This window comes from Canis lupus, chromosome 6, assembly GCF_048164855.1.
Source record: "Canis lupus baileyi chromosome 6, mCanLup2.hap1, whole genome shotgun sequence".
NCBI classification, from domain to species: Eukaryota; Metazoa; Chordata; class Mammalia; order Carnivora; family Canidae; genus Canis; species Canis lupus.
In genome coordinates this window covers 49133572-49153606 of record NC_132843.1, presented here as the reverse complement: position 1 = coordinate 49153606, position 20035 = coordinate 49133572, and the positions used below count along the sequence as shown (strand labels likewise).

Here is a 20035-nt window from a genome sequence, read left to right as displayed (position 1 = left end):
AGTCATGTATATACAAATGATTTTTCATTTTCCTCAGGTTTTGTGTTGTCCTAGGGCTCCTCTACTATTGTCTTACAGATGGATCTATCCTGTGATGGTTAATTATATGTGTCAAGCTGGCTGCACCACAATGCTCAGATATTTGATCAGACATTATTCTGGATGTTTCTTTGAGGATGTATTTTGCATAAGATTAAAATTTAAATTAGCAGACTTTGAATAAAGCCAAATGCCCTCCATAATGTAGGTGGGCCACATCCAATTACCTGAAGGCTTGAAGAGAACCAAAAGACCTCTTCCAAGCAAGAAAAAATTCTGTCAGCAGATGCCAATTCTTCCCTGGGACTCTAGCCACTGCCCTACCTCATCAGATTTGGCGTTTGGCAAACCTCTAAAACTGCATGAGCCAATTTCTTAAAATAAATCTTTATCTCTCTCTCTCTTTCTCTCCTGACCCCTTTGGGGAAACCTGACTAATACACAACCTGACCTATTATAATTAAAATTTCAGAAACAGGTTGGAGAAAATCAGGTACACAGTGCCACTTGAAATTTGCCTATATTAGGCTGATTTCTTTCTGGCTATGCTATATTATCATTCCTTCACAGAGATATAAGGAAATACATTCCGCCTACTTCTTTGTATTTTAGTAAAGACAGATTTAAAAACTGACTAATCCTAAATACTTAAAAATATCTCAAATCAGATGTACTTCTAAGCCTTCTCTTCACATATTCGATAAACATATTTGAAATGCAACAATTAAATATAGCATTCTAATCCCTGACATTCTTTAGGTACATGTGATGGATTATTGCTTTAGGGATTTACTGGGTCCCTTATTCTTGTTAAGATATATAATCATGAGAAATATTATTGCAACTGAATGCCAAAGAAATGAACAGCAGCTCTCTTTGCTAAGGGCAGCATCTATTTGTAAAAATGAATTATAATCCATGGGTTCCACTTTCTTACCAGCAGTAGCTTAAAACAGAGGATGGTCATACCACTAAGAGAATGAGCAAAGGACACAGCCTATTAGCTGTGGAAGGCAAAGACAGTTTCCAAAGGTGATAGGCTGGCCTCTGCCATTTCTATCTAAGCCTTGCAACCCCACAGAATTGCCCACTCCACAAGGACAGAACTGTGAAAGCTTCAGAGGATGATGGGACAGTTTCTTATTTACCGTGTAGTTTTTTGGTAATGAAATGGTGTGGTGATTTAGAATCCCAAATCATTCAACTTCCCTTGACAATATGTTATGGACTTAGTTGCATCCCTCTGAAATTCATGTCGAAGCCCAAATCCTCAATGTGACTGTATATAGAGATGGAGTCCAGAAGGAGGTAATTAAAGTTAACAGAGCTCATAGGGTAGAAACCTAATCCTATGGAGATGGTGTCCTTATAAGAGGGACAGACACCAGAGCTCTATCTGCCATGTGAGGATACAGCAAGGTGGTAGCTGTGTACAGGCCAGAAAGGGGGCTCTCACCAAAAACCCAACTTGATCTGGGACTTCTGTGAATAAAAAGATTCCCATTATGTAAGCCATCCAAGTTGTGGCATTTTGTTATGGTTGCTTGGGCAGATTAATATATACCACTTAACACAATTACGTGGTGATACATGTATAGACATTTGTCTACTTGTTCAATGTGTGGATTCTCATTAGACCATAAGTTGTGCAAGCAAGGTCATCCCTGTTCCATTTACCATCAGATATCTAAAAACCAGTACATACTTGGCATAAAGTAGAGACTTGTTAAATCTAATTGGATGGGTAATTTCAATAGTAACCAAATATGAGCTAATGTAGTAGTGGCCATAATTCTACAAGATAAACCAGTATGTGACTTAGAGTCCTATAGCCTTCTAAGTAAAATAATATTATTTGTGAAGATTCTAGTAAATTCAATATTTCTCAGAGAAGCTATATATATAAAAGTAAAAACAAAATAAAACAAAACAAAGAAAACCAAGCATTCTTTAATTGTTGAAAACAAGGGCATACATGCTACTTGCTGTAGTATTCTTCAGAATATTTGTTTTTCTCTGGTAATTTTAGGTTATAGAGCTCTGTAGCTAGGTCCTGTAGTTCTACCATTATTGATTCATATGAAATTAGACCACAACTGAGACAGAACTCTGTGATTCCACCTCTACAGCATTTCACCTTGCTAGGCCTAGTGTTTTCCCATCGTTAAGTGAGGGCTGATGATATGCGAAGCACAGCATTGCTCATTAATGCTTTTTAAGCTTTCAAAAAGCATGATGCCATATGTGGCAATGGTAAGATATCAATCTTGTGTAGAGTTAAGAACACAGTGTAAATGATGGCTTTCTTATCTTTTTTTTTTTTTTTTTTTGGCTTTCTTATCTTTAAGTCCTATCTGTCCATCCATGTGCTTTCTCTTCTGAGTCAGAGCATATATTCTCTTCTGCTGGGAAAACCTGACACAAAGTAAGGTATTATGAAAAATAATTCTTCAAAATTTAGAAGTAGTGATGGGTGGCTGAATGTGCTTTTTGGAGAGCTGATTGCAGCTCTGAAGGCTGTTCCACAGCACAAAGCCAGTCCCCAGGGCACTCAGGCTATGCTGTGTACAGAGGATGGTAGGAATTGCATGAGGCCAGTCACAGAAGAGCAGGGACAACAAACCTGTTCTTTCTCTGAGAGAGCTCCTAGAGGCAAAAGCTTTGAAGCACTGCACCTGAGAGGGTTCTGTGGCACTTTTCCTGTGGGTTCTTTATCCTGACATCAAGGTAAACTGCCTCAAAGAAAGAAAAGGTACTTGGCTATATTGGGGCCTCTGAAACATGATGTTTATATTTCTAGGGATATAAGAAAAAGACAACAAGAAATAAGACTACAAAAAACGTTTAGTGTCTATTGGAAAACTCTAATGCTACATAAGGAAAAAGCCATGAAAAGGAAGGTCTTGAACTTTGTGGAATGCTTTAATCCAGAGGTGCCAACCTTGGTCTTTGTCCTCAGCCCAGAAATACTGATGTGCATCAAGTGTTTTCCATGGAATGAATAAAAATGCCTTCTGTGTGTATGTGTTACTTTAAAAAAATATAGAAGTACTATTGGTGTGTATTTTTAACAGATTATTTAAAATGCCACTGAATTCTGGATAGCTTTTTGTTTGTTTATTTGTTATGTATTCTCTCACATAGCAGACCCCAAACAAACATATAATCACTATCTTATGTTGTGACACAAAATTCTGGTGTTAAAAGGGGATCCTCACACAAACTCTGTAGTTATACACCTTTATGATGTCCCTTTTCCCCTCATAATTTTCTCCAAAAAATACCATTCTTTCATCAATATCACTTTTTCTCAGATAATCCCCATCTGTGTTTCCTCATCCCCTGGGCTCTGAAAGAGAAGCCTTTCTTAACTGATGATCCTTCCCTCCGATGGTGAGAGGAGGAGCCCTTGGTATCCTTGCCCTCCATCACAGCCACCCGCCTGCCCTGGGACCTGCATGTACTGGAGAACCATGATGGGCGTTCTTTCTCAGGACAGACAGACCGACAGAAAATCTTAAGCTCCCAGATTTTCTTCCAGCCAAGAACAAGGACAAGCAGGGGAAGATGCTAAAAGATACTCCAGGAAGCGGGAGAAGGTTTTTATGACTGTTGTCCTCCAAGCAGTGCAACCCATACCAAGATCAGCGCAGCAAACGTGGATACTACCTTCCGTGTTTTGTGTGGGTTTCTCATTCTGGATGACTTCTTAATGTCCACTTCAGTGGTATTTACACATCCAGGCTAGAAATGGAAAAACAGAGAAACAAAGGAATCTTTGGTGGTGAGGTTTTTGATGCATGCATTAATGATGTGCCATCCATGTACCTGACTATTCTTTCTAAATGGCTACAACCACCCTCTCAGCAGAGCCAGTAAAAATATATATACTATACATTCACTCTTTGCATAAAAAGGACTTCAGATAATATTCTCGAAAAACTTCCAGAAAAATAGGAAAAGAAATGTATGGTCTTTGCCTGTGAAAGTGGGTATTGACATTAGTAGTTGCCAACCCAACAGACTCATATCAAGGGTGTCCAAAGACCAAGTGGATCATAGCCCAGCTGGTACCCGCACACAGCCCTGCTCACAGTGCCCTTCTATGTGAGGTGACACTGTTATTAAAAAGCTGTTTGCTTCCCAAGTTGGAAAAATACAATCTGTTGGCCCAGCTAAGTCCCAAAATGAATTTTTTTTACAATGATTCATGAAATCAGGGGAATATTTGTTTTCCATACATAGAATCGGAGTGTGGGCAGCCTGCTACTGGTTCTCTGACAACCTCAAAAGTATCTTTTCGTTGGATGTATTGTTCTATTGCACAGAAACACAGAGCTATAAAGCTTTGTTTTTGTATTTGGAGGAGGAGAGGGGAGGAGGAAAGGAGGAAGAAGAGAGAGATGGTGAGGGTGAAGAGAAGAAGAGGGAGAAGGGGAAGGGGAGGAGGGGGGTGGTGGGAGAGAGATGGAGATGATAAATCAGGAAAAAAAAGAAGAAAGGAGATACAAGAATACAGGAGACCTTATATCTGGAAAGGTCCTTAGACATCATTTAGTCTTTAGAAGTGACTGCAAGGTAGTGGTTAATGTGGATTGTGTTTCATTAACTTTCAAGTTTTGGTACTAGATATAGGGATCTCTGGTGCTAGTAAAAAGTATTATGTTGTACAACTCTGCTCAGTTTCTCTATTTTTTTCCCCCACAGATTGCAAGATCATTAAAACATCAGATATAATTGAAAGTGATTTCAGAGAAACTACGAATGTGGAAAAGACTTTCACGCAGTTGGGATGTTGTGCAAGGCATAGGGGCAAAAAGGTAACACTGGCGTGATTCCAGAAATAAGCTGTTCTCCACTGGCAGGCAAGGGGGTTCACTCTCTGGATAGGGAGGATATAGGGCATTTTCTTAAAGTGCCCTGTCCTGATAGCACAGCCATTGGGGCAAAATGCCACTATAGGAGTGTAAGGGATAAAGGAGTAAGTAAGGAAAGCCTTTTTTTCCTGATTTTTTTCCTACATATGTTGCATATGAAATATACAACCACAAACACATAAACACATGCATGTGCACACACACACACACACACTGCACTAAAATGTTAAATAAATCACAAATTTGGTTTGCATATCTAAATAGAAATAGCTGGTTTAGCACTATGGTCTGCTTGGCAATATAGGAGGAAGAGCACTTACCTGGGTGGGGTGTATTTACTAACTGACACTCAGCAATTCACTTTAGCTACCCCAGCATCAAACTGATCAATATCTGATAATCTGATTTAATTTTTCTGTGGTTGGTCAGGGAATGAATATTTTTAAAAAGACCCCCAGTGATTTTGATATGCAGCCAGGATTCACAACCATGATCTAGATGTAACAAAGATAATGTCAGGAAAACATTAAAGCAACATTAAAATGTTTTCATTTCCTATTAGATTTCCATTTCCTTGCAGCCTTCCATCTGTAAGCTTCAGTCCATTAGGAAACACTGAAATTCTTTAAGCTGTTATTGATTCAAGAGCCAAGTATGGTGAGACAGATTATAGAGATCTTCTTCTACATGTTAAGGAGTGGGAATAATGAGGATATGATATAGAGGAAAGAGAAGACATGACCTGGAGAAAAAAAAGACCATTTATTTTTTATTCAAGAAATGTTTATTTCTGCATCTAATTGCCAGATCTTGTGACCAATGGTGAAATACAAGGATGAATGCACAATCTTCTAATAAGCATGACAAAATGTGAATCATCACAATATGGGAGCACAGGATTGGAGAGAAGTTGGCATGGGCATTATTCAACAGAACATTTCATACTTCCATTATTATGTACATCCTCTTGGTTCCCACCAACATGGAAGATAAATATATATTTTTGGTATTTGAGCAAATTTTATCTCAATAAGACCATGTGGTCTTTGGTTATTTTAAAAAGGCAGTCATCTTTTTAAGGCATATATAACAGGTACCACTAGCTGGCACCAGATCCATGTGAAGTGTTATACCTAAATTGGTTTTCTGTACTACTAAACACAGCTTCCCAAAGAGAAATAAATAACATTACCATTACCAAGTAAGCACTCAATAAAAATGTTCAAATATGTGCTACTGGCCAGATATAATATTAAGTTCATAGTATTGTTCAATTTAAGGAATAATAATGAAGTAATATTTACATTAGCCTAGAAAAGAATCGCAAGTTATTCTAGTCATTCAAAGGTGTATTTATTTTCAACAGAATTAGGCTGTATTGTGACATTACTGTAACCCTATTTATTAAAAAGTAGAGTTTAATGCCTTGGAATCCATTCCTGAAGTAACAAAAGGATATTACTGAGAAATATTACTGTCATAGTGCTCATGTAAGTGTCTTAATGAATTGCGAACCAGAGCTGAAAATTTGGTTTCATCATTGATATTTTACTTAAAAGAATCTGAATACTATTCAGTTCCCATCATGGCAAAATGCCATTATTAGTTGTGGCAGAGGGCACTCTGTGCTCAGGATAACTTGGGAAAGTTGAGGACTCTTGAGTGAGGAGCGGCATGAAGACACAATAATAGAGAACCACTCTCTTGAATTCAGCCCCAGTGGCTGAAGTGAATTGGTGCAAACAATGTCCTAAATGATAAATGAATGCAGATTTAAGAATGAGGTGGCAGACAGAACTGATAATAAGAGATACACATATTCCTGGAAATTAGAAAAAAGATGTGATCTGGGAAAATTAATCTTTTGAATATTGAATATTGAGATATTTTGAATAATTATTAATTCAAATGAGATTAAGTTACTGGAAAAGATTTGTCATTTTGTAACTAACACAGTACAAGTTTTAAAAGTTCAATTTTCAATGTATTGTACTTCAGTGAAAATGATTCCTTACCCTTACATAAAGTGATTACAGATTTTAGAGTGTTTTATCTCAGGATAATTTTTAAACATTGAATTGATGCTTTTATTTCTGTCCTCGGGTCATTGAGGCTTACTAAATGCTCCATGCAAAGGAAGTTGTTGAAGGAAACTGCTCCAAAATTTTTTCCATTCAACCTCCTCTATAATATTTACTCATTTGGTTACTAATCAACCTTATTTGCTGGGCACAGATTCTGGATTATGTAATTCTGCTTTAGTACAAGCTGTGAATGAATTCTGAGAGTCCACAGACAGAAGGAAGGCTCTGGCAGCAAAAGGGAGAGAAATGTACCATGACATCTTGGAGCTGTGGATAGTGGTCAGGCCAGGTAGAAATTGCAGCCCATGGTAAGGATTTCAGTTTAAGTCTAAAGATAAGTGGAGGTCATAATGTAAGTGACTTGATATGATTTATATTTTTAAAAACTCACTGTGCCTTTCACAAAAATTAACTCAAGATGGATCACAGACTTAAATGTAAATGCTAAACTATAACCCTACGAGAAGATAAGCATAAGAGAAAATCTAGGTGACCTCAAGTTTGGTGATTCATGAGAGAAATTATTGATAAGTTGGACTTCATTAAAATTAAAAACTTCTGTGCTATGAAAGGCAAGCCACACTGGGAAAAAAACATTTACAAATGGTGCATTCGATGAAGACTGTTACCCCAAATATACAAAAAAAACCTCTTAGAACTCAACAATGAGGGATGCCTGGGTGGCTCAGTGGTTGAGTGTCTGCCTCTGGCTTAGGTCATGATCCCTGGGTCCTGGGATGGAGTCCCACATCAGGCTCCCCACAGGAGCCTGCTTCTCCCTCTGCCTATGGCTCTGCCTCTCTCTATGTCTCTCATGAATAAATAAATAAAATATTAAAAAAAATAACCCTAAACAATGAGAAGATGAACAACCCAATTAAAAAATGGGTAAAAGGAAAAAAAATGGGTAAAGGTTCTCAACAGTCACCTCACTGAAGAAGATATATAGATGGCAGAGGTGTATGAAGAGATGTTATATATTATGGGTCATTAGAGAATTGCAAATTAAAACAAAGTCGAAATACCACTACACACTTAATAGAACAGCCAGGATCTAGAGCCCTGACAACATCAGATGCTGCAGGGCATATGAAGCAACAAGAACTCTCATTCTTAGTTGGTGGGAATGCAAAATGGTACAGCCCTGTACTGGAAGCCAGAGACTGGTGTTTTTTCTTCTTCTTTTTTTTTTTTTGTAATGCAAATGCTTGATTCAGGCTTTGATGACTGAGCAACCATTTCAAAGAGGCACCCACTTCAAAGACCTGCTATCTCAAAGAAACACAGCTTCAGCTACTCCACTCAAGAGGCAGGCTGCCTCCCACACTGAAGTTCCTTTGTTTTAGAGATCTTGATTGATTTCAACAACTGATAACCTTGGTTACTTGTTTTTGTTTTATTTTTGGTCTTTCTCTTCCAGGGCTTTAAATTCTTGTTCTTTTTATCTTTTAAATTCATCAATAAAAAGGGAGCCGATGAAACCTTAGGCCTCCAGTCTCAACCCCAGTAAAAGTATTACCCCAGGCCCATGTACTCCCTTGTCTCCTCAACCTCATTACGTGGTGCTAAATGTGCCATGTAATTACCGGGTTCTGTACATAAGTAATTCATAATTGCCAGAACGTGACGTCCTAAAGTATGTGAATGGATAAATGAACTGTAGTATGGAACACAATGAATAGTATTTAGGGCTAAAAAGAAATAAGCAATTAAGCCATGAAAAGACATGAAGAAACCTCAAATGCATATTATGAAGTGAAAGAAGTCAGTCTGGAAAGGCTACACTGTAGGATTCCAATTATATGACATTTTGGAAAAGGCAAAAGTATGGAGATAGTAAAAAGATCAGTGGCTTCCAGGGGTTAGGGAGAGGGATGGATGATGTAGGCAGAGCACAGAAAATATTTAGGGCAATGAAACTATTCAGTATGATACTATAATGGTGGATACATATCATTATACATTTGTTTAAAGCCATTGAATGTTCAATAATAAGAGTGAATCCTAATGTAAATAAATTATGGCCTCCTGATGACAAAGATGTGTCTGTGCAGTTTCATTGATTGCAACAACGATACTGCTCTGGTGAGGGATGCATTTTGAAGCTAGAATCAATACAACTTGCTGATGGACTGGGTCAGGGAGCACAGTGGGAGGAAAAGAGTCGACCACAATTCCTAGTTATTGGCAACTGGGTGAGATGGTACCATTTATTGAGATGAAGAAGCTTGGGAAAGAAACAGATGTAAACAAAGAGAAAAATCAAGGATGGCTCCTGGATTGCATTTACATACAATTTTAGTATCTTTACTAAGTTGTCCAACTAGAATATAGCTCTCTATGCAGTCACTGTCAAGATTCATGACTCAGAACATTACAGCATTAAAGCTTGTATGATAATCTGTCTCTGGCCCATCCTTTTGTGTCTTTGACATTTTACTTCACTACTGGCAATATAAGCATATCACTGAATGGAAAAAGCAACATCTGATGGTCAGTTATGGAGAACCTGGTGGAGCGCCATCCCACTCAGAGCCTCTACTACACTTCTCTAAATTCTCCTCCAATGCATCCTACCAGACTCTCCTAATCAGCTCTGGTTGAAATCAGACTACTTCCACTTAACATCTAGTAACTGTCTGTTCATCCTTCCGTGATAGTCCCTTTTTATAAACTTGCAGCTGCCACACAGGCACAAGTACAGCCAGACTGTCACAGTTCTCAACAAGCTATCAAGAAGACTACAATGAGTAAGTTTGTTATGGCTCCTTGGTTATCTCTGGCAATTCTGTTTCATGTTCAGCTTTTAAATAGTTAAAATATTCCCAATTAGAATTGCTTTGGAATTAAAAGAATCATTCGGTAGAGGTTGAGTTGTCACACTTACCTTGAATAAAATATGAGCTCTTTCAGAAAGTGACAAAGTTCTGAGGCAGGCATGCATGAACCCTTCTTTTCTGTTACCCTTGGGTCTGCCATTCACACAAGTGGTTGATTTTTTATTATTTTTTTATGCTGGTTACAATTTGAGGACATACAAAGATTTTCAATTAGGCGAAATAAAAGAGCCCTCTAAGATTGAAAACACACATTCCAACTTGCTGTACACTGTGGAGTCCTGGGTTGGCATCTAGGGCACTTCCGTAACCTTCAGTGAAGTGGCATTTGGGTTTGCATTATGTCACTGTTCCTCTCGGATCTCACTCATGGGAAGGTGAGCAGCAACAACATTTTGGGATTCCTGGTACATATGCTTATTATCATCAAATGCCTTAAAACTTTTGACTTTAATTCTTGAGGTGTTTGTTAAATGTGGGCATGAACCTAAACTAGCTCTCTAATGGCAATGGAAATTACCCTAGCATAAAAATTAAGAGCCAAAAAGTAGGAAAATGGGTCAGTTAACTGAATTTATGAAAATGGTTTTATAGATATTACTATCTTTAGTACTGGTGATTTAATAGCATGCTGTAACCAGTGAAGAGAACCAAATAAAATTCCTAATAATATGAGTAACTCACAATAAGTTCAAAAGGCTTATAATAATTGTTATAACAAATAACAGTGGGACAAGTAGAAAATAACAAGTTCATGAAAATCAGTGGATATTGCAAGTGGCCTTGAATTCAATAGCCTTGCATTACAAAGGATAAGGGAGGCTAAGCCATATGTTCCCAAATGGAAAAAAAAGCATACTTCCTTTTCCAGGCCAGACACACAGAGAAAGGCTGTCTGTAACACACACTTCAGCTCAGCAAGACCTCTATAAAGAAGATGAATTTCAAAGACACACTCTGTTGCATAAAATTTGATTTCCAAAAGTAGGAAAAGATAAGTATTTTATTTATCTAGTGGTGTCAGAAAGGAGAAGTTCCTATAAAGTTATTTTCCAGATTACATATTTATCACTAAGAGCCAAAACTCAATTTTGTTTTCATCACTAAAAAATGATCTTTTAAAGTAATTCCCACACATTTCTACATTCTTACATAATTATATCCAAAGCAATGCAATCTTTTCTTATTGATTCAAGGTCATTATTGAGAATGACACTGTGCCATCCTTAAGATGGTATGTCTATGAGGCTAGATGGCCCTAATTCAATGTTTTTTGAGCTTTTTTGTCATTTTATGCCATTTTTAAAATGCCTCTGCCTGTCAGTTGTCAGTTTTGCTGCTCTCAGTGTCCTTGCCCCCAAGCACCACCCCATCATCTTCTTATCTGTTACTTGGGTTCTGACAGCGGTCAGGAAACTAGACAAATACTTCTTGAACACAGTATCTTACATCTTAGCGAATGAGCCAATCAAACTACCCAAGTTAGAATGTAGCTATTTTAACAAATTCTTTGGGCATAAGTTTAGGAGTTTATTCTTGGCTAAGTTTTGGATAGAATGATGAAAAGTTTGGATATGTGAGGAAGGAAGTATAAGAATGATGACAAAGGAAATGCAAACAAGTTCTCATGATATCTCCTGGAAAGTTTATCAGGACGTAAATATTCTACAAGCTATAACTGAGTGGATCAGAGTAGATGACATGAGACATTTGTCTGGAGTTCTGAGATACAGGAAGACACAGGGAAAGGGAGAAGGTGATTCATTCTGTGCTCTCAGGGGTGGGAGGAAAATATAAGTGCAGTGAGAGACTGGGCATCTTACAGGAGTGTCTGCCCCAAATTCTGCAAGTGAACAATCATGCACCCTGCTCTATACCAGCCACCTGTGGGGAAAGCCTTCCATATACAGCACTAGTTTTAGTTCAGTTGCTCAGAAAGGGCACTGACAAGCCAAGAGCTCCTCTCACCTCCCTCACTCCATTATTCATTGCCTTTGCAGCAAAGGCCATCAGCATCCACCAGGATGTTCATGTCATGACCTGGAAGTCATCAGTGACCCCTCACTTTCCCTTATTTCCCACGTCATTCAACAGCAAGTCTTGTGCACTTTACCTCCAAACACATCTTGAACTTATCTGCTCTCCTTGTGCCACCAACCTGGTCCAAGTTGCTATTATCTCCCACTGGACTCTCTCAGCAGCCTTTTGATTTGTCTATATCAATCCTTTCTTGCTTTCTTCTTCCGACTCCCAAATTGTTCTCTGTACAGCAGTCTTACTGGCCATTTAAAACTATAGCCATGTCATCATGCTCCTCTTCAAACTTCTGCATACTTCTCACCATATTTCAGATAAAAGGCAAACTCTTTGCTACATAATGGCTTCCGTCTACCTTTCCAAATCTGTTTGGTATCTCTTTGCCTCTGCTCACTTCACTCCAACCTCACTGGCCTTCTTCCTATTCCTCACATGTGTCAGTTTCTTCCCTTTGGACTGACTGCTACTTCTTTCCCCAGTACTCTATTCTGGTCTGAGAGAGGCCTTTACTGGACTACTTGGTCTTCAACCCTCCCAACCATATCACCCTGTTTTTAAGTGCACTTGCCTCTATCTGGAATATTCTTGTATATTATATTTGTTTATTTTTTCTCTACCAAAAGTAAGCTCCTCAAATATACTTTGTCTGCTTTGTTTAATATTATCACCAGAGACTGAATTTTTCTGTTACCTACTATGTGCTTAATGAATACTTCATGAATGAATGAATAAATAAATGAGAGAAATCATAGATTATGTATAATATTTATTTTTGAACACTACTCATGTTAAATATATAAAATGAGTTTTATTTACCATGTTTGGTATATTGTGTCTCTCTGTGTGTGCGTGTTTGAGACTACTAGTACCTATAACTTTCAGACCAATAGGTCATTAACTATCATTATTATCATGCATTAATTGAGCCAGAAACATATGGTCTAACTCTTCAGTTAGACTTAAAAGAAAAAATTCTGGTACAATAAAATTTAGCTCAAATGTTTTTCTCTTGAAATTTAAGTAGTTGCTTGGTAAGTATATATGGCTAATAATATATTGCTTCCAGATTTTATGGGGGTTGAGTATTTAAAAAGCAGGAGTACACTGGGAACTTACAAAGGTTCAGTTTTCGAGAAGGCAATATGAGCAAGCTCCTCTGCCTCTGCATTTATAATTTTGTTTCAAACTTATCTCCATTTTGACGTATAAACATTCAAAGACAAGTAAAAAAACTGTGCCTCTCTGCATTTTCCCCACCTGGATGTTTAAGGTACAGCAGAGTTAAGAGAAAACAACTGAATTACAGGACACTATAATACATCTCATGAATCAGTTTTTGATTTTCAAAAGCATGTGGATTTTTAACAATATAAAGTCATTCAATCCATGAACATGGTATGTCTTTCCATTTGTCTGTGTCTTGTTTAATTTTTATCATCAATATTTTGTAGTTTTCGATATACAAGTCTTTCATCTCCTTTTTAAAGTTTATTCCTAAGTATTTTGTTCTTTCTGTGTGTCCTGGGATTATTTTCCTAATTTCCCTTTCAGATAATTTGTGGTTAGAGATTGGAAATCCTTGCACACTATCGATAGGAATGCAAAATGGTGCTGCCATTATGGAAAACAGTATGGACATTTCCCTAAAAATTAAAAATAGAACTACCAAAAAACACAGTAACCCCACTTCTGAGTATTTATCTAAAATAACTAAAATCAGAATCTACAAGAGATATCCGTACTCTCATGTTAACTGCTGCAGCACTATTCACAATGGTTAAGGTATGGAAACAACCTAAATGTCCCCTGACAAAGGAAGGAAAATAAATTGTAGTAAATACATGTGACAGGATACTATTCAGCCTGAAAGAAAAAACATCCTGCGATATATGGCAACATGGATGAACCCAGAGGTCATTATGCTGTTAAATCAGCCAGACCACCTAGAAGAAATGGATACGATCTTAGAAACATACAGTCTTCTGAAACTGAACCAGAAGGAAAGAGAAAACCTGAATGGATCATTTACAATTAATGAAACTGAATCAGTAATAAAAAACTTCCAAAGAATAAAAAGTCCAGAACCAGATGGATTCACAGGTGAATTCTACCAGACATTTAAAGAAGAATTAATACCTATTCTCCTTAAACTATTCCAAAAAAATAGAAAGAAGAAGAAGAAGAAGAAGAAGAAGAAGAAGAAGAAGAAGAAGAAGAAGAAGAAGAAAAACCTCCAAATACATTCTGTGAGGCCAGGATTACCTTGATACTACAACAGCACAAGGACATCACAGAAAAATATCTATTGGCCAATAACCCTGATGAACATTCATGCAAAGGTCTTCAACAAAATATCAGCAACCACATACCACAATACATTAAAAAATTGTGTATCATAATCAAGTGGGTTCAGGATGGTTCAATATTCACAAATCAATGTCAGACAAACACATCAACAAAATATAGGATAAAAATAATTCAATAATTTCAATAGATTAAGAAAAAGCATTTGACAAGATTCAACATCCATTCATGATAAACACTCTCAACCAAATGGAGAGGAATATACCTCAACACAGTAAAGGCCATAGATGAAAAATTCACAGCCAACATCATCTTCAAGATGTCCCTGAGGATAGAAACAAGACAAGGATGTCTACCCTTGCCACTTCTATTCAACATAGTACTGGATGTCCTAGCCACAGCAATAAGACATAAAAAGAGATAAGAGGCATCCATATCGATAAAGAAGAAGTTAAATTGTCACTATGTACAGATGACATAATACTATCCATAGAAAATCCTAAAGATCTCATCAAAAAGTCACTAGAAGTAACAAATGAATTCAGTAAAGTGGCAGGATACAAAAGTAGAAATTTGTGGCATTTCTATACACTAACAATGATGTTGCAGAAAGAGAAATTTAAAAACAACACCATTTACAATTGCAGCAAAAGATTAAGATACCTATGAATAAACTTAACGAAAGAAGTGAAAGACCTGTACTCTGAAAACTATGAAACACTGATAAAAGAAATTGAAGATGACACAAACAAATGGAAAGATATTCATGCTCATGATTTTAAGAACTAATATTGTCAAAACATCTGTATTACCAAAGCAATTTGCAGATTCAATGTGATCTCTACCAAAATGCCAACAGCATTTTTTGAAAAAATTAGAGCAAATAATACTAAAATTTGTATGGAATCTTGGAAGACCTTGAATAGTCAAAGCAATCATGACAAAGAACAAAGCTGGAGGTATCACAATTTCAGATTTCAAGATATATCACAAAGCTATAGTAATCAGAAGAGTGTGGTCTTGGCACAAATAGACACATAGATCAACAGAATAGCATAGAGATGCCAGAAATAAACCCACATTTACAAAATCAATTAATCTATGACAAAGGAGGCAAGAATATACAATGGGGGGGAAAGACAGTCTTTTCAATAAATGATGGTGGGGAAACAGATACATGCAAAAGAATGAAACCAGACTACTTTCTAGTACCATATACAAAAATAAAGCAAAAATAGATTAAAGACCTAAACATGTGACCTGATATCATAAAAATTCTAGAAGAGAATACAGGCAGTAGTTTCTCTGTCATCAGCTATAGCAACATTTTTCTAGATAAATCTCCTAAGGCAGGAGAAACAAAAGCAAAAACAAATTATTAAGACTACATTAAAATAAAAAGCTTTTTTCACAGCAAAAGGAACCATCAAAAATAAAAAAGCACCCTACTGAAAGGGAGGGAGAAGATACTTGCAAGTGATATATCCAATAAGAAGTTAAAATCCAATATGTATAAAGAATTCATACAACTCAATACCAAAAAAAACTAATAATAATCTTATAATAAAATGGGCAGAGGACTTGAATAGACATTTTTCCAAAGAGGACATGCAGATGGCCAACAGATACATGAAAAGTTGTTCAACATCACTAATCCTCTGGGAAGTGCAAATCAAAACCACAATCAAATATCACCTCAGACCTGTTAAAAGGGCTAAAATAAAAAAGACAAGCAACAAGTGTTGGTGAGGATGCAGAGAGAAAGGAATCTTCATGCGCTACTGGTGGGGATACAAACTGGTGCAGCCACTGTGGAAAATAGCATGGAGGTTCCTCAAAAGTTAAAAATATAACTACCCAATGATCCAGCAATTACTACTGGGTATTTATGCAAAGAATATAACAACACTAATTCAAAGGGATACATGCACCCTATGTTTATTGGAGCATTATTTACAGTAGCCAAGACATGAAACAACTTAACCATGGATAAGGAAAATGTGGCATATATACACAATGGAATATTAAGCTTCCATTAAAAGGATGAGATCTTGACATTTATGACAAAATGGATGGATCTAGAGGGTATCAAGCTAAGTGAAATAAGTTAGACTGATAAAGAGAAATACCATATGATTCCACTCATAAGTGGAATCTAAAAAACATGAATAAACAAATAAAAAGCAGAATCATCACTATAAATACAGAGAACAAACTGATGGCTGTCAGAGAGGAGGAAGGTGGGGGGTTGGGCAAAACGGGTGAAGAGCTGAGGAAGATTCAGGCCTCCAGTTATGGAATGATTAAGTCATGGGAATAAAAAGCAGAACATGAGGAATATGGTCAATGATATTGTAGTAGTGATGTAATAGGACAAATGGGAGCTATTCTTGTGAATACAGCATAATGTGCAAACTTGTCAAATTACCAAGTTGTACACCTGAAACTAATATAACATAGTGTATCAGCTATTATACTCAAAAAATAAAATAAAGTAGAAATAAATTCATAAATAAGCCAGTCACAGCAAAACAAATACTATATGACCGCACTTTTATGAAGTATCTAAAATGGTCAAATTCACAGAATTGAATGGTGGAATGATAGTTTCCAGGGGCTAGGGGTAGGGGTGGGGAATAGGATTTGCTAATTATCAGGCATAACATTTGAGTTAAGGAAAATGAACAAGCTCTAGAGATCTGATCTCATGGTAAGTATTCTTACCACAATAAAAAGTTAAACAGAATGTGAGCTTTAGACATAGAATAAAAGAACTTAGTTTCTAAAGGACTCATTTTGTTATTACCACTGTTCTTCTTTGCTCTGTATTATGAAATTAAAGATTAAAACCTCTACGAATGGGGCACCGTGGTGGTTCAGTTGGTTAAGCATCTGCCTTTGACTCAGGTCATGATCTTGGGGTACTGGGATCAAGCCCCCTATTGGGTCCCTGCTCAGCAGAGAGTCTGCTTCTCCCTCTGCTTCTCCCCAGCTCTCCATGCTCTATTTCATAAAAAAATAAGTAAGTAAATAAATAAATAAATAATCTTAAACCCCAAAATCTCTAGAAAAAAACCACATTCAAGATGTAAAGCAATTCAAAGAATACAGATAATAATAGCAGTTCTTACATGGTGGACTACTTTGTCATTTTCCAAATATTATCCCATTTGAGCTTAGTAAACATTTCACAAACTACACAGGTCAGCCACTCTGAACCTAATTTTTACTGAAACATAATATCAAAGACTTGCACATTAGAAGAAGTCATCAATCTTAATCTGGTCAAATTTAGCACTCAATTCATGATTTTTTCTGATAATTTCTATGACAGAAGTCATTCAACTTTAGCTGTTGCAATGGGCATCCTTCTTTCCCTAAAACAACCCCATCTATGGCACATTCTTTAGAATGTAGAAAATCTTTTTGTGAGTCACTTATTTAAAGAGTTATGCTATGTTTTAAAATGTTACTACTATATGAAAAGAACAAAACAGCATGAATACAAAATCGTTAAGATCATGGGCTATATATTCTTGGAAGATAAGGAACCCTTGGGTTAGCCTGCGTGTCTTCTCCTAAACAGTGAAGGTAAGGGTAATGGTGTCAAATTCACTGCTGTATGAAATAATGTGGAAAAAGACTAGCATATTTTGATACATAAAGCACATATGTTAATTACTGTTATTATTGAAAGTAAAGTTTGACATACAGAAAATAATCACATAGCAAGGAACTGGGTCTTTCAGATTGGTAGGATTCGAGGAAGCTACTAATTAAAAACAAGTTGAACTCTACTGAATGGAAGTAAAAAAATAAACAAAATGAACAAACTTTAGCAATTTAAAATGAGATATCATATTTTAAAAATAAATAAGTAAGTACCTTTTTGGGACTAATTATATGGTGGTGTGGGAGGCAAGACTGTAGAGAGTTGTTTCAGTTCAAAATCCTTCAGCTACATCAAGTCAGGCACCAGATTAATACAGTTGAGTTTCATTTCCTCAATGGCTGCTTTAACTTTTCATTTCTCAAAGGGCTAACTTCTAACATTTGAAAATATGTACTGGCAAATAGTCTTTATATTGAAGTTGATGATAATGAAATGTAATTTGCTTTGAAAAATACAGTTTTTAATTGTGAGAAGGTATGTAAAATTGTTGGGGGAAATAGAAGAGCTAAGGAGAAATTTTCTAGAGCTTTCTGGGTTTGAGAGAGAATTTGTTTTTTTCTCATTAATTTAGATTGTTTTTAATTTTAATTTATTTTTCTCAGGAAAGTTCATTTGAAGCGGACACCTGGTGTCAGATTAAGAGAACACAGCCTTTCTTTTGTCTCTTTTTCCCAGTACAATTTGGGGAAATTGTATCTGAGGAAAATCAAATGAACAGCAAAAACAGAGCCCAAATTATCACTGCTCCCTATGGAATCAGAATTCATGCTGGTCCTGTCAGTATTGGCAGGCTGAGTCCACTTTTGTTGGCTTGGTTTATAGACTATGTGCACTTGTGCATGTGTTTGTGTATGCATGTTTTTAACTTTTTAATTTCACTTGACTTCAAATCTATAGAAAAAATTGCATGAAAGTTCAAAGGACTCCACAGATTCTTTCCCAGACTCTCCAACTATTTTTACTCAATTTCTCTGCCTATAGACCCTTTCTGCTAGCAAACAGGACTTCAGCGATCGTAGGAATGGTCCAAGAGGCTGGTTTCTCAGTAGCACAGCAGAGCTAAGGCTTTTCTTTTCTTCCCAGCATTTGCCCAGACCCCCAGCAGATGCAAGATACCATCAGTATTTGGGATCAATACTCTCCTCTCCTCTCCTCCTTGAGATGTTGGCTTTTGGTCCTCAGGACCTTGCTCCCAGCATCACCCCAGGCACAACCATATCTTCACCATTTCAGAAGGAATAAGACAGAAATCTGAGCACTACATTTTGAAAAGCTGCCAACCCACAAGCTGTAGGAACACCAATTTAATAAAGGGGAAAACAGTTTTTATTCTCACTCTACCCATGGCTCACATAAATAGCATCAGATATTACATAATAATAGGACACTGTATCTCCAAAACTATTCAGGGATAGAAAGAACACACAAAGGATAAAAGATGTAACTAGGGAGCAAAAAAGAAACAGTTTCACTCACAGAGGCTCATGATAGTTACATTGTCAAAATATTTTTTAATCCAAAGGAACAGATCAGAATAATAGACAGAAACGCTGTTTTTTTTATTTTTCATAACACAAAAGGAGATTTAAATTTGGATGAACACATCTTGGATTTCCTAAAACAGTTAAGAATCAATAGCTGGATCATGGACTATTGGTAGAGGAGGAGGCAGCATCATGAGCACAGGCCTATTTGAGCATTAAAGACAGAAAACTGCAACATTTCTATTGACTTCAGCATAATTTCTCATGGACATCTCAAAATTGACAATGCCAAAAGTTATAATAGGAATATTACTGAGACTTTTCAACAATATTGGGAAATATATTAACATTCTGCTACAAAGCTCCAAGTGAACACATGAAATTATGTATGTAAATTATACATACAGTACAAAAGTAAAAGCTACCCATCTGACACATACACAATCTATAGATTACTATATCTGCTGGTTCAAGTCCAGAATTAGCCTTGGGGGTTTCTAGGTTTGATACCTGTCCCACTTACACAGCACATTTCACACTGTGGCTCTTTCCAGCAGCCTAATATGGGTGATGATATTCAGTTCCTTCTCAAAGATGTTGTGACAACAGACATATAGTGCCATTTGCCTGCCTCAGAGATAAAGCAAATATACAAAGCACAATAAAAAAGCATGAAATCTTGCCATTTGCAACATGGATG

At 36.7% G+C, this 20035-nt stretch overlaps 1 protein-coding gene across 7 annotated transcripts in view; it reads right to left on the bottom strand.

Annotated features, from left to right (window-relative positions):
- The window catches only part of RGS7 (regulator of G protein signaling 7), a 580824-nt gene that overhangs the window by 35017 nt on the left and 525772 nt on the right, over positions 1-20035 (bottom strand). For all 7 annotated transcript variants that reach the window (XM_072830414.1, XM_072830418.1, XM_072830416.1 and 4 more), the window contains one exon: positions 3709-3783. In XM_072830414.1, coding sequence (XP_072686515.1) covers positions 3709-3783 — 75 coding nt within the window. The remainder of the gene's footprint in view (positions 1-3708; positions 3784-20035) is intronic.